The 22,330-nt window shown below is 35.4% G+C and overlaps 1 protein-coding gene across 1 annotated transcript; it reads left to right on the top strand.

The window, feature by feature from the left end:
• Positions 1 to 736: 736 nt before the first annotated feature.
• On the top strand, positions 737 to 15,222 carry LOC126810998 (group XIIA secretory phospholipase A2). The gene is made up of 4 exons (XM_050536459.1): positions 737 to 1,082; positions 1,915 to 1,982; positions 2,626 to 2,791; positions 14,939 to 15,222. Exons 1-4 carry the CDS (start codon positions 869 to 871, stop codon positions 15,058 to 15,060), a joined length of 570 nt encoding a protein of 189 aa, XP_050392416.1. The 5' UTR covers positions 737 to 868; the 3' UTR covers positions 15,061 to 15,222.
• Positions 15,223 to 22,330: the final 7,108 nt, after the last annotated feature.

The following is a 22,330-nucleotide window of genomic DNA, read 5'->3' as shown; positions in this document are numbered from 1 at the left end:
ATTGCTACGATAGCAGAGTAATACAGTTTTTCTGAATCGGAAGTGACGAACGCCAAAGGAAAACACGAGTCACCTCTCTATAAAACTGACTGATGTGACGAATGATAACGGATATACGGGCGAATTTCTGCTCACTAATAATTCCTTTGAAGACCAAAAATTGTTGTGTGAGACTGTGAGAGGATATCTGACAATTCATAAAAAGAATTGACTGTCACTAGATAAGTGAACACAAAAGAAAAACAGAAAAAGTCCGTGCATTACCATGTTTTTATAAGGAAAAGAATGAATATAAACAAGGGAATGTACGGACTATTTCTATTTTTCTCGTGTTCTCTTATCTAATGACATTTAATTACTTTATTGAATTGTCAGGTATCCTCTTACAGTCCCATATAACAACTTTTGGTCTCCAAAGGAATTATTAGTGAGCAGAAATTCGCCCGTATATCCGTTATCATTCGTCACATCAGTCAGTTATATAGAGAGGCGACTCGTGTTTTCCTTTGGCGTTCGTCACTTCCGATTCAGAAAAACTGTATTACTCAACTATCGTAGCAATGATCTCTGAGATAAAATTATATTTGGAATGTGTTTAACCAGCTCTATCACATATGTGATAATGACTGGCACCAATATTGTCCTTTAAGTTCAATTTCATTTCTTGATACTATCGTACTCTACACTGTCATGTAGAGCAAGTAGTACAGCCAATCAAATTTGAGAACGTAAACAACACCTAAAAATAGAAACAAAATTTACGATCACGGAACTCCTTTTTTTTTTGTGTTGGTTAGACTAATTTTGATGCCGATTTTAATGGGCATGGTAGTAGGACCTGATTTAAATCACTATATAATCAATAATCATGGATCAAAGAAGTGATGAATGGATATCCACGAAAGTTTTGTTTTGTTTTGTATTATTTTGTGCGTCGGTGTGTGGCGAAGCCTCTCCACGAGTGGAAAACAATGGCATAGACTTCGATATCGATAACCTGTTATCGTCTCTTGATACTGCTGTAGATTCTATATTTGATCTCCTAGGAGATGCCGATGGATGTGTTCACAAATGTCCCAACGGTAGGTTCAATATTTACTCCTGACATAAATAGTTCTGAATACGAATTCCAAACTGCACCGACAATGTTATTGTAAACGTGAATTGATATAAGGGAAGCAACTCTATTTAATAAATGGATGCAGACCACTAATGCCCCCTCCCCCACACTCTTGGCTGACTGAAACTTTACCCAAATTTTCGTTGTGCTAAACGCCTTCTATTTTGACTGTTTTAGTTCATTTAGTTCATGTACTAGGCGAACGTAGTTCAGTGCTATTCTAGGAGTGCACTCTTTCTAGTCCCGACCAGTGCAAGCCCAGGTCCGCTTTTCTGATAGGTACGCTTTCTATCTATTTCTGACGTATAACGCCATCCCTGTCCCAAAAATTGCTGACTGAATTTAAAATTGTGTTTAAGGCCAAGGGTTAAATTGTAGTTAAGATGTATTATATGAAATTGTTGGTCTTATGCTAAGTTAGCAGTATACCCGACTTCGTCCGGGGCCCAAATTCGACAGGGGCCCAAAGTCTTCCGGGGAACAAATTCACCCGGGGCCCAAATTCGAGGGCCTAAAACATTCACGGGGGCACGCTGGTTAATTTGATACCAAATATGTGTGGGTGGAGTGCCGCGACAAAGCGTGGTTCGCCTGGGGCGCAGGCCCAATTGGCCCAGGTGGTCTAAAACATTCACGGGTTTATGTTGATTAATTTAATACCACATATTTGGGGGTGGGAGTGCCGCGACGAAGCGTGATTGGCGAACATACAAACATACACACTTTGATTTTATTTATATAGATTATTCATAAAACCTAATTACTTCTTGTTATCGGATTTTTATTTTATTAAGGTGAACAACCTGTACCCAATCCTCATCATAAACCTTCAAGTAATGGATGTGGTATATCAAATGTGCTGGTAAGTTTTAATACTGTTATTGTTTTGATAAATCCCTAATCTGAATGGCGAAGTTTTGTACAATAATTATCAGATGCCGGTGCGTTTGAACCAAAGTTAATATACTGTATATACTTCTCATACTTCTCGTGATTACTGTAGATTTCAAAATGGTGGAAAGTACAACTTCGAAGAAATGTAGAACGTTTCTGCCTCGTAAAAGAATGGAATTGAACCATTTTTGGCCTGATATTCCTAATAGAAATACGACTTTTACAATATTGTAGTTTACATGGGGATCTTCTGTCGATCAAATCACTATCAGAGTCTTTAAAGAGTCACAACGGGACTAACGTATGGTTCAATTGTATTTCAATAAGTCGCTTGCACGTAGTAGTCTTTAGCAGAGGGAGAAAACGCACGAGGTTGGACAAGGAACCCTAATCTTTGTCGCGTACAAGCCGAAAATCGAAACGACGCTGCTTGACTCAATGACAGACCTTATGATCTAACGCGAACGCGTCAACCATTCGCCACCCGCCCCCACACCCCGAGACTTTAAAGTGTAGACCTGTCTTTAATTTATTTAATCTAAAGGGAACCGTTGAATACCAATTAAATGTATTGGCCCATTGACTGATTTAACGTTTTTAATATTTTTCAGATTGATACGACAGTTATGCCTGGTGTTACCAAGTGCTGTGATAAACATGATTTCTGCTATGATACTTGTAACTTTAGTAAAGAAAAATGTGATGATAAATTCCAGGAATGTTTACTAAAAATATGTCATAAATTAAAAAATGTGTTCTCTGAAGATGCTCTGCAAGGTGAGGCCTGTCTATTAAGTGGTATTTATTTATATGCCAATATTCTAAACTGTTCGTACCGTGCCGTTCATATCTTGTTGGCACAGAAGCAACAAGTCAACAAGTTATTCCGCTTTGTTACAAATTTGTGGTAGAACTTTTATAGACTGCAATTATCAATTATCAAACTTATGTCGGTTGGCCACCCCATCCTAAGGAAGAACCCTGTCGAATTTCATAAATTTTCGATAATCACTTCTAGAGTTATTCCTCGTTAAGAAATTTTGATAGCACGTTAGAGGCTTCATTTATATATGGGGCGCCGTTTGTAAAATAATTATTTAATTTTTTTTATAGCAAAAAACATTAGATTTAACTCCGAATATATATATTTAGATAAATATTAGAACAAAAATGGCATATATGTAAATATCAAAAAATATTTTAGCTAAAAGTCGAGTTTTTGGTCTATGAAAAACTTTAAATGTTATATCTTGATTTCACATCGCTTAGTTAAATATATAGCTAAATGTGCTGTTTTTCGTAGGTATAAATGCTAAATACTAAATCACTGAAAAATCTAAAGTTAAACATTTAGCTAAATATATAAACATTTAGCTAAATATATAAACATTTAGCTAAAATATATATATATATATATATAAACATTTAGCTAAATATATAAACATTTAGCTAAATATATAAACATTTAACTAAATATATAAACATTTAACTAAATATATATATTTAGTTAAATATATAAACATTTAGCTAAATATATATATTTAGTTAAATATATAAACATTTTACTAAATATATAAATATTTAACTAAATAGATATATATAGTTAAATATATAAACAGTTAACTAAATATATAAATATCATGCTAAATATATATGTTTAGCTAAATGTATAAATATTTAACTAAATATATATTTGTGGTCCCGCCAATATTTCTATTATCGTAAGCGACACATAAAACTGCGCATAAAATGATGACGTGTACCCGACGTGAGCCTTGGCACAATAGGCCTACTAGCAATTAGAAATGGAAGCTGACCACGAACTTGTAGCCCGAATCACGGGTGTAAGAACTAAGCTGAGCGCTCAGGTACCAGATAGTACTGTGTTGTGCAGTCAATGGAAAGTTGTACACCACGTCATCGTTTAGTGTGAAGTCGCTTACAACAATAATTATTTTACAAACGGCGTGGTACGGTTGCGCTTTGTAAATTTAACTATATGTTTAGCTAAATATATAATTATTTAGTTAAATATATAATTATTTCGTTAAATATATAAATATTTAGCTAAATATATAAATATTTAGCTAAATATATAAATATTTAGCTAAATATATATTATTTAGCTAAATATATATTATTTAGCTAAATATATAAATGTTTAACTAAATATATAAATGTTTAACTAAATATTTTAACATTAAACTAAATATATATTTAGCTAAATGTTTAAACATTTAACTAAATATTTAGCTAAATATTTATATATCATCAAATCTCTTGTTTTGGTCTTAATATTCAATGCTAAATGTTAAATATGAAAATAGAGACAAATCAAGAAATATTTATATATATTATGTTAAATATTGAGTTTTTGTTGTATTTTTAGTTTAAATATTAGAAGTGAAAAATTTGCACAAAAGTCGAGATTTAACTATATATATAAATTTAAATTAAATTCTAGTGTTTTTTGCTATATAAAAAGCTAAATAATTAATTTACAAACGGCGCCCCATATTTATAATCCCATATTTCTAATTAGCAGCTTGTGGGTATATGTTTCGTAGCCTAGCAACCTAAGTTTATTTTCCGGGGTATACCTTTATGACACTTTGTACACACCGTAACCTGTAGATGTGCACTTTACCTATTATCCAAGGAGACTCAATGTCCCCAGGAGGTGGCGGGTTCAATCCCAGTTTTGACCAAGGTAGTGCATCGAAATTTTCCAGTCTAGTTTCCCCTTGTCTAACCGTTCGGTTCATGTTCACGTAAAAGAAATAAAGGAAGAGTAGGCAAACTTTTCCTTATAGCACACTGTGTGGCGTATGTCCGGCTTCATTATGCCGGTGCATAAAAGAAGGGCCTTAAACCCAATAGTGCCCAAGGAAAATATGTGTTATAGTCATGCTTATTCTACACCAAGATACAAGCTTACCGTCACGAAGCAATACCAGATAGATCTAATAATGCAACTTTTGACATTTTTCGGCGCAGTTTCACCATGTCGGTGGTGCAGGACGGAGGCCCTGGCAAGGGCAGTGTTCTAGTTGATCAGACTTGACGAAAAACCGAGGCCCTGTGTACACATTGGCGTGCACGTAAAGAACCCTTGACATTTGGAATTCGAGATAAGATTAGGCCGTAGCGCCACTGTCCGGTCAAAATTCCCCCCATATGACACTGTATAGCGTATGCCCGTCTTCATTAGCCCAGTCGGTGCAGAACAGTAGATACGTTAAACCCTCCCTCTATTTCGCTTCGTGTCCAAAATGACGAAATCTTAAGCTAAAGGGAGACGAATCTTTTAATATTAGATGAAATTCACATCATATTTAAAGATATTTTATGACTGCTTTCTTTTTCTTTTTTTAAACGAACGACATCCCCCTCGGGAACATGCGGTTGTCTTTCTTTTTGACTTGAGTTTATAAATAATCACGTAGCTAAGGTAGGACGAGGCGGCAGTACCTCTTTCCGGGGGGATGCCACTTTAGTTCTAATTCATTTTTTTCAAAAAAATTGCTTTCTACCCGTACTGTAGAAGGCTACAAGATGTCTGACAGAATTTTATTTTTCCACGAAACACTGGTTATTGTCGAAAGGTATGTTTGTTGTGTATATGCTGTGGTCTTTGTGGTAAGGTGGGCGGATTCAGTTAGAGTGGGGCTACAAACTGAATGACAACCCGAGTGGCACACACTCCAGCTACGCCCAGGTGTGTCAAATATGATCTCAGATCATGCATGCGATTATTGATCACTTATGTTGGCTGACTGGTATCGGATCATTAAAAACGCAGGTGAACGAGAAACTTTCACTTTCGTCTTCGTTTCGTTAGTCAGTACAAATCTCGATGTTTTCCAATATTTTTGCCAGTTGTGGACCTTTTGCCGACCAATGACTGCGTTATTCGTCACTAATATGTCCGGGAGAAGCTTATTATCCGTTCGGTCTGGCAACTTTAACCATCGAAAATGGCTTGTCACGTACTGTTATTTTTGATGAGGCTATTGGGGAGTTCGATTCCAATTGTGCACGAAAAGTTCCGCTTGAAACCAGTTCAACATGATACCAGTTCAACAAGATTTTGGGTTTTGAAAAAAAAATAAACGAATAGTTTATATGATGAAACAATGTCTTTTTATGCGCCCACATTTAAATGTGGTCGTATATTGTCGTCGCCCCGGTCCGTGCGCCCGTTCGTCGGTCTGTCCGTCCACAATTTGTTTGTGGTCACTCTACAGGTCACAATTTTTATCTGATTTTGACGAAACTTAAAATATAGGTCTATCTCCCAAAGATCTCGGTTCCTTTCGATATTGGCATGTATCGGACCATAACGTCATGGATTATGGCTCTGGTTGTACGAACAATCACGTTTTTAGCTTGTGGACACTCTAGAGGTCACAATTTTCACCCGATTTTGATGAAACTTGAAATTCATGTTTATAACCCAAAGATCTCGCTACCTTTCAATATTCACGTATATCGGATCGAAACTTTCTGAATTATTTTTTTCGATTTTAAAAACCGTTTAAATGCATCACCATTCCACCATAATGAGGGTTGAATTCGAATTTCGGAAAAATAGAAATAAAACTGCCCGACAAAATGGCCGCTCTTTGTACGCAAATTGTGTAGAAGTGTGTAATGCGAAGGTTGTGGACCCTCTAGAGGTCACAATTTTTATCCGATTTTGATGAAACTTATATGCCAAAGATCTCATTCACTTTTGATATTTGCACATTTCAGGCCATAACTTTCTGGATTATTGCCCCTGATTGAACAAAAAATCGTGTTTGTTTTTAGCTTGTTCTCTATACATCTCTTGCAAAATGTGGGCGGATTCCGCCTGGCAGCCGCTGGTCTTTTTGTGATATGACGCCTGCATTATTTCAGTGATTTATTTAGTTTCGCCCTGAAAGAAACACCGAGTTCTCAGAAAACCGGGCCATGATACGCATACTATTATAGCCACACCATGTTAATATAAATATTTGTTTTATAGTATGAACTATAGTTCACCATATGCATGCTTATAGCAGTTCATTAACCCAGTTTAATTTCGGTCAAGACAACTTCACCTACCTATTAATGACGTGAGAGATCTGTGTTCGTTAAGTCATTTATCACAGACTTAGATTAGCGGATGTCCGTTTTGAAAACAATTGGCAAATATTTCTTATTATATCATTTGCTTTGATTTAATGTCTACATTACATTTATTGTATTTTTACTCTGTATGCGCGTATATATTGCCGTATTGTCGAATACTGCCTTACGTTGGTCCATTCACCATTTACTGATATTGAAATTCTGCACACCCAAGAGCATTCTGCACACAGAGATCCATCTACATCTACTTCATTCTTCGAGAAAACATCTGTCTTAAATGGTCACCATATCCAAAAATTAGTATACTGTTTTGTAATGCGTTTCTATACTCCGTTTCGCATGTGCCATACACACACACACACACAGACTAAATAAACTTTTTCAGTTTTATTAAATGGAGCAGAATAAATACCCCCCAAAAAATTCGAAGTATACTTAGTGTTTTCGACTAAAATCATCGATTTAGGACTTAAAATGTCGGAAAACCAGCTTAATGTCTGTTCTCAAGCGGAGGTAACCGTAGACAGACAGCCTAAGTTTAGTATGACTCACAAGAGACAACATTTTTGGGGCCATTAGCGCTACTCATCTTGTTCTTCTACCTGGGGGCTCCACTAATTCAAGTACGATCGACATTAAACTTGGCATGCTTGTTCCTTGGACAATTGCGCATCGATGTACGGACTTGGATATGACGCCATAATTCCATGATAGCGGCAAGGCAGCATTCTTGGCTCCAGGTCCATATATTACTATCGTACATTTTATTATGACGAAGAAGCTTATTGAAGCTTTTTTATAATAAATTTTTATTGTATAAATGTAACTTGCTTTTTTTTTTCTTTTTTTTTTTTCATTTTAACTATTTATATACACCAAATCTCTTATATTTAATTTTAAATTATATATATTATCTGTGATACTTGTTATTATTTGTGTAATTAAATACATTAATGTGATGATGTTTAATTTGTCTCGATAAATTCATCATATTCTTGTGTTTCCATTATTATTACGTCAGCGTAATCAAATCTATTGGCATTTGACGCCATTTTGATCTCTGAGTCATGGTGGCTCAGTGAGTATGACGTAGATTCCCTAACCAAGAGTTCCCGGGGTCGGTGTTTTACGAGTGTAGTTGCACGTAGACCATTTCAACATTATGTAATGTTAACTTAAACTAAACCATGAAATAACAGAGGAACCCTTACAATATCCTTAATGTCTTAAGGTTAAGTCTGCTGTGTGAATAAGAAGGTCATTTACATTTCTATTATTTTCGCACAACGTAAAAAAAATGGTTAATGGCGATGGCAGGCTACAAACAACACGATGTTATACACTGGGTTTTAATTTATAACATTAGATTCCAGGCGGAGTTGCTGTCCAACGAAATGCCCCACCCCCATCCCCTTCTAAATGACCGATGTTACCTACTGACCACAATGATGTGATGAGCGAAAGTCTCGGCTGTGGATAAATGAAGTTCCAGATTTAGGATCAAGTCCTTTTAACAGGAAGCCAAAAGGCATTTTAGATAGATTTTACACCGGACAATAATTCAAATTGCTAAGTTCCCTCGTTTAGAGTTTTTCAAACAATAGGGAGCCACAGCCTCTCTGAAGTATAACTGACCATTTAGAATGTCATTACTGTCGTTTGTGATGAAAACGAATCACAATAAATCTGCACTTAAATACCTCATTCAGCATTCCTACTCCCAATTCTTCATTTCCTCACAAGAATGATTGACCATATGTCAATTATGTACTAATAACTTAACATGTTACAGCAACTATTGATATGAATCGTGAGCTATATTCAAGTAGATATAATACAGATATCTCATACTGGTACACGTCTCACTTCATACTTTACTAAACCAAACACAATCTGCACACAGAAAACTATCTACTTTGAGGATAGACCGCTGGCCCCAATGACTGCCATATTCAAACACTAGTATGCAATTGTGTAATGCAATTCTAATCCGTTTTATATCTTTCATACGCACAACGACTAAATAAAAATGTTTAATTGTATTAAAAGGAAGCAGAATAAATATTTCTCCAAGTACCCGAAATATAGATAGCATTTTCGACTAAAATCGTCGATTTAGGAATGGAAATGTCGGTCAACCAGTAGACAGACAGCACAAGTTTCGTATGAACCAAACAATGCTTTACCGGAAGTTAGAGCACGTTTTATAATAATGCAAAACTGCCACCATTCGTCTCAGACGATAGTTTGAGCACGTGTTAAACCAACACAGGTTAAGCCCAGGATGATCTGCTTCTAATCTCTTAATATGTTTGTGTACAAGTGAAAACACGTACTTCGGGTCTGCTCTGAATTGTCAATGTGTCACCCTAATCCTCTTGTCAATGTAACTTTATAAAGTAAACATGAAATTAGATTATGTATAAGTCCCCGTAGGGTAACGATTAGTTGTAGCATTTAATATGAGCAACTCTATTATATATCAGAAATGCAGTATTTGATATTTTATAAAATCTGTTCGTGGTTAATACAGAGAGTCTGTGAACGATGTTCAAAGGCAATCAAACAACGAAATAGGATCAGTGCCGGATTAAGGCGCAAGGAGGGCCCTCAGATGATTATATGTTGTTTTAGCAGTTGAAAATATTTCTGTATTCTAACTTTCTAAAGGGTCCCTGAACCCCGGGGCCACAGGTAATCTGCCACAGAATGGAATAATGAACATGTTAATGTGGGACTTTTCGGTCACAGAGTTTTTGATCCCTAACGCTAACCAGTTAACCCATGTTTACAACCTAACCAATCAGCCCCTATTTGCAACCTAACCAATTAACCACTATTTGCAACCTAACCAATTAACCACTATTCGCAACCTAACCAATTAGCTCCTATTTGCACCAGTTAGCATTTTCTTTCACTTCGAAACGTCCGTCAACCAGAAAGTTTACCACGAAAAATGTATTTTAGCAAAGTCAACCAACTGATTCGAGTTCCAGACCATTCTTTATGCTGGAAGCAACCTAACCAATTCACTTCTATGTTCAAACCAGTCCGTCCACCAGAGAGTCTACCACGAAAAAAATATTTTTGCGAAGTCAGCAAACTGATTCGAGTCCGAGACCACTCGTCATGCTGGTAGCCTGGAACTGTTAAAAACTCTTATGCCCCGCCTTTACCATTGTATTATAGAAGCGTACGTGACATAATTAGATTTATTTGATATCGTGCATTGTCAAAAAAACAAATCTTTCACATACTTATTGGCCAAACATTTTATTCGTCATGGACAATCAATATCAATTCTAAACACGGCACTGATTGCTGATGTTGATTTATTTCAAGAATATTGTTCTTTGTGTCTTATCTAGTGGTGCTACAGTCTAACTTTAGAAACACAATTTATCCATCAACCATTAAAGGATTAATAGAATTCATTTATAGACACAGCACATGTAGCTGTACATCAACTTTTATATTATGGGCAATTATAGAGAATCAATTTCTCGTATTTTTTTTTTTTTTTTTTTTTTGTCTCTTCGATTAGTTGTCTGTATGTCGCCCTCCGGCACTCTCTGGCGACCGGCACCGCCGTATGTGAACGAGAATTTTTTCGGGCATTTCAGTTCTGCCCCCCTAACAATCATCGAGCCCGTACACCTATGTCAAAATTTCAACCACTCATGACCCCTTTCGATATTTAGAGTTCCAGGACCTTCTGTTACGGAACCCCACCCCCTCCCCCCCACACACTCCCACCTCCTTTCCAAAAGCCTCGTGATCGCGACGGAGCCGTATCGTAGCTATCTTTACCAATTTTTTTTATTTATTAATCTACCCAGTCTTAATTTTGATATATTTACAATACTATCTTGTATAAAAATAATATTTTATTACTTACACTCATTAACTTGCTAAAAAAATCAAATGAAAATATTACTAGTTAAACTCACGATCTCAGTGCAGTAGATGGTTAAAAAAAATTATGTTCACTCCCAGTTTGTGATATTTGTAGAGTATGGTAAATTAAACATAAAGAAATAGAATACTTATGCCTGGGACACACTATGCGAACTGTATTAACCAATAGCTCGGCCGAAGTCTTCGCCGCCGATGTTACTTGAGTAATATCACCGTTACACCGTAATGAAGGTTGAGTTCGAATTTCATGAAAATCGGACCAAAATTGCCAGACAAAATGGCTGCCACTTGTACGCGAATAGTGTAAATAAATATGGTATATCAAGGTTGTGGACCCTGTAGAGGTCACAATTTTAATTCGATTTTGATGAAAATTGAAATGCATGTTTATAACCTAAAGATCTTGGTTCCTTTCGATATTTGCGCATATCAGATCGTAACTTCTTGAATTATGGCCCTTGGCTGTACGAAAAATCGCCTTTATTAGCTTGTGGTCCCTGGAGGTCACAAAATGGCCGCCACTTGTACGCGAATAGTGTAAAAAATATGGTATATCAAGGTTGTGGACCCTGTAGAGGTCACAATTTTAATTCAATTTTGATGAAACTTGAAATGCATGTTTATAACCTAAAGATCTTGGTTCCTTTCGATATTTGCGCATATCAGATCGTAACTTCTTGAATTATGGCCCTTGGCTGTACGAAAAATCGCCTTTATTAGCTTGTGGTCCCTGGAGGTCACAATTATTACCCGATTTAAAAAAAACCGTTTGATTATATCACTGTAACAATGTAATGGGACACACTATGCGAACTGTATTAACCAATAGCTCGGCCGAAGTATTCGCCGCCGATGTTACTTGAGTAACGTAACAGACATACAAGGCGAGTGCCTGTGCCGATTCCCGGCGATCAGGTCGTTTGAAACTTAATTCACGCATGCGCCGGTGCGGTTTTAGCCACACAATATCGGTGTCTATAAATATGTAGACTTAATTCGCCGGGGAAGGGTTCGCCCGAATGATTCGCCTCAAAATTTCACATAGTGTGTCCTAGCCATTAGAAAGTCTGGTTATTTTTAACCATCGTCAATGAATTGACCACAGTGTTATAATTTAATCAGTATATTTACGTGTTATTGCGTCCGGACTGATTAGTTATTTATCTTCTCCAATCACTTCTAGACTAATTACCAATAATGATGCAGTTTGAGGTGTTTTAGTTTTGGCAACTATTCCTTTGCTTATAATAGAATACGGAATTAATATGAGTTTATTTATCGAGAGGCTCGATTATCTATCTAATTTAGGGGGGGGGGGGGGGGCGAATGCTTAGCTTTTAGAAGCCGGGCCATCCGATGACACAGAGGGTTGATTATGCCTAGGTAGATTTAGCTCTTACATAATGCACACTTTTTAAAGGTTTTTACTTTTTGGATCAAGATCGTGTCGATATGGCTGTGTGGATTTTTTGGGCTGTAAAATCATCAAGACTAGTTTGCACTGTAAGGGTACTATGTCTTTTTTTAACCTTAAAGCTTCTGAACTATTTTTTATCGCTTAAAGATGCATTATGTAAGAGCTAAATCTTTTTATTTTGGCTTCATATGTTATATAAATTACCATTTAGACATTTATTCACACGACAAGCCTATAATCAACTCTCTAGAGTATCGGATGGCACAGAAAATGGATTGAGATACGATAGCCATTTGATTTAATTTAAAAACTTAGAAACGGGACTGAGTCTCGATTAACATGTAACGTTTGCTAGGATAATATTCAGTCTATGTCAAAACTTCAATCAGTGATAATGTTGCTCAGAATAAAGCAATTTGAATGGAATTTTCAATATATTAATTTTGAATTATCTATTTTAGAACTATTATAGCAAGAATAAACAACCCTTTATCTAAATCTTACATAATGCATCTTTAATCCAAGTTAAATATACTCAAATTGATTATTTAAAATCTAATTAAGAAAACAAAATCAAAATATCTCCCGGCTTCCATTCTACTGCCAAGTGAATTTGGTGAAAATTATAAGTGGTGCTGGCTTGGTTTGACATTTCCCATTTATATTGTCTGTAGAGATGTCGAATTTTGAAAAATTTTCAATTAATGATATCTGTGTAAATACCGAACGGAATTTAACGATGGTTGGACTGAGCATCAAGATTTGACTTTTACAGCATTGTTGTTTACAGGGAATAAAAAATGGCCCATGATTAGGCTAGGAAAAAAATACCTGTGGTCCATCGGTCGGAAAATATTTTTATTATTTTTGTTCGTGAAGTTTGTATTATCTAATTCGTAGCATAATTACAGAGTAAGATTACTGAAAATAATACCGAAATTTTAGTTTTTGATATTCCTGCATGTTTTGGACAGACCGACTAAGATTCCTGAAAATAATACCGAAATTTTAATTTTCGACTTCTGATAACAATACCGCAATTTCAGTTTTGGAATTTGTCTACAGAAGACCCTGGGTTATAGTGTCGGCGATATCGCCTTAAAAATTAGGGTTGGTCGGGTAACCGTAAGTAAGCACAGGAAATGTGTTTATAAGGGGTTTTTTTTTGGGGGGGGGGGGGGCGCTCAGTTAGAGACTTTAATATAAAAAGTCTAAAAATATGACGTACAATACATGGTTCATTACATTCTTTAATAAAAATGTGTTTATTTGGAGGGGGGGGGGCGCTTAGTTAGAGACTTTAATATGAAAAGTCTAAAAATATGATGTACAATACATGATTTATTACATTCTTTGATAAAAAGAAATGCCAGGAACTCGTTGTCGCGTGAAGTGAACCATACCATGAATATTATTATATAATATTTTATTTAATTATCTAATTTACCAAGGGAATGGAATAATTTGATTTTTATCAGATCAAGAATGATAATTACAAATATTATCAGGTCTGGTAGCTGGGAGTGTTTCCTCATGCTTTTATACTTTCACTCTAAAAAAGATTGTATGTAAACATGCTGAGTTTGTTATGAAATGAAATGAAGTTGTGTTTAACGTCTTATACTTATCTGCACAGACTAGTAAGGTGTACCTACTTTTATATATCGAATTCCAACTGTCAATGGTTCTTTTACGTGCACGCCAATGTGTACATTGGACCTAGGTTTTTCGCCTATCCGAAAAACTAGACACCCACACCTAGAGAGCGATTAACGCCGACTCGACACAAACTAGATAATTTCGAGATTTACATAATATACATTATACGGTTTAATTTTATTTCAATAATTCGCTTGTGCGTAGGAGTATTTTAGCAGTGGAAGGAAAACGGAGGAACCGGAAAAAACCCACGAGGCTGGTCAGACGACTCTACTGCTTGTCCCGCACAAGTTGGGATAGAAACCGCGCCAGTTGACTTACTGATCTAATGGGGATTTAGAAGTAAACCAAGAATATTCTAGTTTTCTGACGACGAATTATTACCCTCCAAGGTCATTGTGAACAATAGATCTACATTAGTATACGCAAAGAGATGAATTATTTGATATGAAAACTTAAAAGCGTAGACCTAATGCCCACAAATACGATAATTTCCGGTTTAGAACTAAATGCATTGCAGTCTCTGTTTTTCATCTAAAATATGCATCATCATAAAAAATAGAACAAAAAAAAAAAAACTGTATAAAAATCATTGAAGCTCCAGGCATGCATTAGAAGGTCTGGCTCGAACGTTCTAATGATGGAAATTTTGAATCCGTTCCAAAATAAATCTATAAGATTTTGCAAATAATCGTAATAATTTTCTTTCCAGAAACACATTAGCTGCTGGGAAAATCAAGCTTTCAATTGAATGATTACTGATTTTAATTTGTCGGTGGAACATACTTCATTATTTCTATGGTATTTTTCAGGATGTAAGACCACGGCGGATTTGATGTATGCTGGTGTTATGGCTCTAGGATGTAAACCATATAGAGAATCCCAAAAAGAAGCATGTCTGTGTCCCAAATCTAAAAACAAGACTGAATTATAGAATATATTAAAACAGCTAGTATGTTCCTTGATACGAGTCTGTAATAAGGTTCCTCCATTTCTCAGTAACCTGTCTTTCTCCATTATTTTATGGAAAATGTTGCTGACTATTTATTTTATTTCATTCCATAAATATAAATTTCTTTATATGTTTTTAAGATAATTGATTTTTGTTATTTTTTGGCATTCTTCCCGCAGCTTTGTTGTTAAAGATAAAACTGGGACTTTTGTTTTAATCTGTTCGGTACCGGTGTAAAAACTCTCAGAAAACATCCCAAAACGAAACAAATCCGTCTAGCATATTAATATGTCCATATTTTCCAAATTGTTTTATCGGTTATTATCGCCTTTGTCTTTCTGAAAAAAACCCACCAAGACCCAGCCTTGTTGCGTTGAACGGGTTGTTGAATTGTGTAAGAGATAAATCTGTATGCCTATTGCAGGTCATTCTTTTGGCCTCAAATGTTATTTAATTTATAAATTAGACATTTATTCACATGACAAGTACATAATCCACTTTCTAGACCATATGATGAACCTGGTTTTAATAGAATGAAACACCAACGCCATTTAATAATTGAATTTAAAAGTGGATAATCGAGACTTTGTTTATTATCGTAACAATGGTAGAAATGAAAATTGAGACTACGAATCATACTTTCGCTCAAAATAAAGTAATTTAACTGAAATTTTCAATATAATATTCCTTTTTCATTATCTATTTTTATACACCCGTCCGTCCGTCCATCCACAATTTGATTTTGCTTGTAGACACTACACAGGTTACAATATTTATCCGATTTTGACGAAACTTGAAATATAGGTTTATATCCCAAAGATCTCGGTTCCTTTCGATATAGCATGTATCGGATCATAATTTCATGGATTATGGCCCCTGATTGTACGAAAAATCATGTTTATAGCATGTGGACACTCTAGGGGTCACAATTTTTATCAGATTTTGATAAAACTTAAAATGTATTTTTATAACCCAAAGATCCCGGTTTCTTTCGATATTCGCGCACATTGGACCATAACTTCTTAGATTATGACCCCTGGTTGTACGAAAAATCGCTTTTTTAGCTTGTAGACCCTCTAGTGGTAACAGTTACAACATAATAGAGGTTGAGTTAGAATTTCGGGAAAATTGATAAGAAACTGCACGACAAAATGGCCCCCGTGTGTACGCAAATTGTGCACAAGTATGTAATACGAAGGTCGTGGAATCTCTAGAGGTCACAATTTTTGTCCGATTTTGATGAAACTTAAAATATATCTTTATACCACAAAGATCTCAGTCCCTTTCGATATTGTCACATTTCAGACCAGAACTTCTGGGATTATGGCCCCTGATTGTACGAAAAATCTGGTTCTCTATTCTTCTCTATTAAACTATTATAGCCAGAACTGTCTGTCAGCATTTTATCGAAATCTTACATAATGCATCGTTAATAATTCTTTTCTTCTTACGTCTCTGATAAATATATAGTCTGAAGGCTCAGTTCAGGAGGCTCGGTGCAGGAGGCGGGTGGGGATGGGGTCCATCTAATGGCAAAACACCAGACCTAACTTGTCTAGCGTAATTGTTTACGTAGAAAATGATGCCGAGTGACATCGATATAATTCAAGTCGAGGGTCAAATGGGGCCACTGACCTATGGTTCCTTCTGGTATCATGAAAACATAATAAAAAATGATCGAAATTAATCACTCTTTAAATAAAAATGTAAACTGTCAGCAACAGAACAACCAGTCGGTCGTTTTGTTTCAATTGAATGGTTAGTTTTATTATTATCTACATTATGATTCCTATTTTGATGTTTTAGATTATCTATCAATGATGTGTTCATTTAAAATAGCAATTCAAACCATTCGTTTGACATTGACAATCATGACTGAATTCCCTGACACCAGAGAATTTTGCATTCCAGATGAATTTTAAACCATCTACTTGAATGTGTTTCTGGTGGTTGAGACGTTTCACATATATATTTATTTGCTAAAAGTATAATGGAATCGGCGGTGTCCTTGTAGATGTGGGGCTTGAAAATGAAATTAGCAAATGAGACGACTGCAACTTTATCGTATGAAAACTTTATCGTAAAATGCAGACTTTTTACGTAATCGAAATAACATGAATATCAACACAATTCAACACTTTATTTTAACTTCAGTCAAAGGGTTCGTGCTCCTTCAAGATAATTTGTTGTCTTCTGAAAATATCATTTCCAGAAAATTGACTGGACCAGAAAATGAACTAGAATCACCACCCCTGTATGAAATGAAATGAGGTTCAACGTCCTATTTGTCAGCTCTGACTTGGCTAATGAAGACAGGCATACACCATGCAGTGTGCTATGAAGGCCATTTTTGCGCAGACAACGGCACTACCAAATTCCAAGTGTCAAGGGTTCTTTTACGTGCACACCAACGTGAAGTGTACAAGGGACCTTGGTTTTTCGTCCTATCCGCCCCGCACAACTGACAGACGGAAATCACGCCGGAAATTCTGAGCCACCACGGTTCCTATATATAAATAAGTAATATCCAATACCCCATAAATGTATTGACCACTATACCAGGGTAGACTACCGGTCTCTATATTCTATATTATTCAAAATCAATCTTACAAGATAAAACTATATTTAGTAACAAATTACAATTTTTATCTTCCATTAACAAATAAATAGATGTTTTATGAATTCCAAGATTATTAGATAGACCATAAAGTTATAAGATGCCAAATTCAAATAAAGCCAACCCTAGGGCGTTTTTAGGAGTTTCGACAGCGAGGGGTACAGGGCAGAGAGATTTATAAAATCAGAAGCTCTGAGACATTATCTGACTTCTAGGGTCATTCATTTACAATTTCCAACCCCATGCACTATCTAATTCCGATATATAATAATGTAATGTGAATGTATATAAACTGATTTACATCCAATCCTTTCTGTTTTACTGTAATTTCTAATCAGTTATGTTGGGTGAAACACGCCAGAAGTTTCAATGGCAATCTCTAGCCTCTAGTTATTCCAGTCTACACCGATGGTATTTATTGCGCATGTTGATTTAATTAACAAATAATTCGTGTTTGCAATGTCGAAGACATTGGATGTTATTGAGTTAGCTACCTTAACAAAAGAGAAATACGTCTACCTGTATTGGATTTTGAGTGAGACGTTTTTTCAATGAACATAATATATGAGAGAACAAGCGGGAGCAGTGGAGTGTCCGGACCCCTCCCCACCCCCAACACACATGCACACGCGCCTGTAATCATACAATCAAATCAGCCTGATATAACTGTGGAGAATTGATCCATCTCAACTTCTATAATTTGTGACTTGTGATTTTCATATTGGAACTATTATTACGTGGGAGTAAAATGGTTTTTGTATGAATATTTTTTTATTATATGTTTATAGATCCCCAACTGTGACTGAAGATGAAAGTTATTGACAGTGATTAATGACACCATATTAAATAAATCATGTTTGTTGAAGGCAAGCTATTACTCTGGGGAAACACTACAGAACTTCCCTGTGTATTTTAACAGACGGGAGACTAAAAATAATTACAATGATGAATGAGTTTTTTAATTCCACATGATAGAAATCTAATAGAGGAAAATTTAATTTTACTCTCTGTTCATTCACTTATAACTTAAAACCCCGTGTACAATATTTAATTCAGAAAAATGTATTAACAAAAAAGAAACCTACTTATATTTAATGGCTTATTAATCAAATCAGTTACAGTATCCTAAGACCGCATCTAATTAATTGCCCCATAAATAATATACTAATGCATACATACATACCGTGGAAATATTCGTAAGCTGAAGATGAAGGATGTTAGATTTAAAACAATAATTTTGAACAACAAAAATATCTTACCGTATTTAATTATTTGCTCCATAAATATAATATATATTAATGCGTGAACTTGCTTCATTAAATTCTTTAAACATGCATTATGCAAGAGCTAAATCTTCCTATTGTCTTTCTGTTAGCCTGAAATGTTACCTAAATTATTAATTGCACATTAACTTATCCAGACCATAATCAACTCTCGAAGCCATCGTTAGCCTGCGATATTTACTGGGTTTGAATACATTTTGCGATGGATAATTTAACGTAAAAATGGATAATCAAGACTTTGTTTGTTATCATGCCAATGTCAGAAATGACGACCAAGATTAGTCTAAAATTCAATAGCAAATATTTCGGTTCGGAGTGAAGCAATTTGACTGAAATTCTCAGCATATTTTGTTTTCATTTTCTATTTTTTTAAAACTATTATAGCGAGAACTGTCAGCTCGTTATCTAATCTTACCTAACGCCCCTTTAAATGTAATATTATTAGCTCAATACTCTATATAAAATACACTACAATGTATTTATATAAAATGAAATGGGGTTTAGCACCCTACTTTTCTGCACCCACGGATCTAACGAAGACGGGCATAATACACTATGAACTGCCAATGGTTATTGTTCGTCCCGCCTGAATGTTCTGTACTATTGACAAGGGGAGAACCACGATGAAAAAATCCCAAGAAAATTTTTATATAAATACAGGCTTCATTAAATACTTGCTTCATTAAATACTTGGCAATTATTAGCCCTAGTTTCGTTAGATTATCTATAACTTATCCTTAAAAAATATTATGTGCTAAATGTCTTACATTTTCTCTTCCAAACTTAACATGTTTGTACCCCCTTGCACGAGTCGTCGGTAGGGTGATGGGTCATTAGTGAGCCCAAATGGTCTCACAGTCAACACCGTCTTTGGTATATCTTCATCCTCTATACCGACGCAAACAATCCGGATGTATATATGGCAAAGTATTTGACACAGGAAGTAAAATGTAAAGTATTTAATGAAGCAACTGCTTACGCCAGTAAATTGTAATGTATTGACACAAACTGACTCGTGTTACAAAGAGTATCGATATATTTCAATGATTTAAATTCTGTTATGCAAAATATCTTACATATATTAAGTAGCTACAAAGCCATGACACAAATAAAAGTACAGAGAATATTATTTAATAGCGAACAATGCAAAATATACTCATCGACCCAGGTATCGATGCAAGTGCAGTTTAAAGTATTTGATGACTCAAGTAGTGTAAAGTAGTTAATGATTCAATGATTCAAAGTACAGTGTAAAGTATTTGATGTTTGGGTCATTTACAGTGTAAAGTATTTGATGTTTGGGTCATTAAATAATTTACGCTGTGATTGATATTTGAGTCATTAAATACTTTGCGCAGTGCTTGATAGTTGCATCATTAAATACTTTACGTTGTTCTTGATATTTGAGTCATTGGTAATTGGTATTTGAATTATTAAATACTTTACACTGTACTTGATATTTGAGTCATTAATAACTTTACAATGTCATTGCTATTTGAAACATTAAATACTCTACGTTGTGCTTAATATTCATTTCATTTAATTCTTTACACAGTGCTTGATATGTGAGTCATTAAATACCAGTCCAGTCAAATGATCCAAATCTCGTGATTATTCATACCCCGAAACATCACTATTACACGAAGAAAACGAAGATAACAAATTACTTAGTATATTTACATCATAACCACCACAAAAACTTCTTGGAATGGAATTGTCAAAAACAATGTTTTGTTGTTTAATAGCGCGGGTACTCCATACTTCTACGATTTGTGATTATAGCACGGGAGTTTCCGTTACCCTTGCAAAGGTATATTATGCAACCTTAAACTTCCCTAAAGTTATACACAAACCAATAGCGAAATCGACATTTCGCCGACAGGTTATACCGATAACCACCACAAAAACAGCTTCGAATGAAATCGACATTTCGCCGACAGGTTATACCTATAGCTAGTACTGTTTTGGTCTTGGATATAACTTTCGAAGAATAATTCATTACGATCAGAGGCGTTTCAAGAAGAAAATTTGCGTGCCAATTATTAAAACATCCGAACCATCTGAAAATTGAAACAAGTCCGGACTCTATCGTTTTGACTCCTTCCCCACACATCGGCCTTCATGGGTGATGGGGTGGGGTGTATAGGGGAGGGGGTGGGGTGTGTAGGGGAGTCATGAGTCGTACCTCGCAATGACCTTATTCTACATCCGGTGTGATAGTTTGAGTTGACTCCTGGTGTGTGTTTTCTCCTGGGCACTTGCGCATGTCCGAAACTGATGTTTGCCTTAACAACGAAACTATATCTACTTCCTGCGATGCGAGTTGGTTCCTGGTCAGATAGTCCAGGAAAAAGTATATCATGTACTTGATTAGAGTTTTGTCATTAATAAACATACTTGTTATCGTGATTAGCTGTTGTTTTAGTGATGAGTAGTTACACGATCAACGGATCTAAGTTGATTGGCTTGAAATTGATACTTCTATCGTTCGTGATTTGTTGCCGTTGTTTTTTTTTAGTGATTAGTCGTTCTACACACGTACGATAACTGGAAACCATACAAATTGATGATTGGCTTGAAATTATCAATTAACTTACCTCCAAAGGAAGATTAAGGCCTTTGATATTTCGTGGCTTCATTTATCACAAATATAAAAGTATGGAATTTCTTATTCCGATTGTCTGCGATATCACCTCGGTGGAAGCGGACGTAAAATACAACTAACTCATCATCATATTCCGATTTCTTTAACATAAATATAGATTTATTATACCATCCCATACATTCAAACATGCATGTAGACAGGCCAAATACAAGAGAGAATGTTCGCATTGTGGACGGGTATATATACTAAATAATAATAATAAAGATCGTCAATTTGCATCCTCTCGTGGTGGTAATACTGTAAATATCGGTACATAATAGTCTGATTTGACCATAAGAAAATCTTAGGGGAAATCCTATCACGAGGAGTCAATGCACACCGCGACTGTAACGGTGTGAGTTGACTCCTACAACTGCGTATGCGCCAAACGGTAATCACACACCAGGAACCATCTGAAACTGCCACACCGGCATGGCAGAATCAAGAAAAAATTGTTATATTCTTGGAAAAAAAACATTTATTTCAAAATATTTAACAAAAATAGATACATTATTCATTATACTGTGTTATTGATATATACATGCCAATTTTATGTTCATAAAAGTATTTCCGTTTCTGAAAGGATGCGAGATTTATTATAGTTGACTGCTGTATTCTATAACCGGAAGCACGCCATTTGATTAACTAAGATATCAAAAGACTGGTACAAAGTAATCTATCTAGAGTTCTACTTAATACTGAGTAATG

Source organism: Patella vulgata, chromosome 2, assembly GCF_932274485.2.
Source record: "Patella vulgata chromosome 2, xgPatVulg1.2, whole genome shotgun sequence".
Taxonomy (NCBI): Eukaryota; Metazoa; Mollusca; class Gastropoda; family Patellidae; genus Patella; species Patella vulgata.
This window is presented reverse-complemented; position numbering and strand designations above follow the sequence as displayed.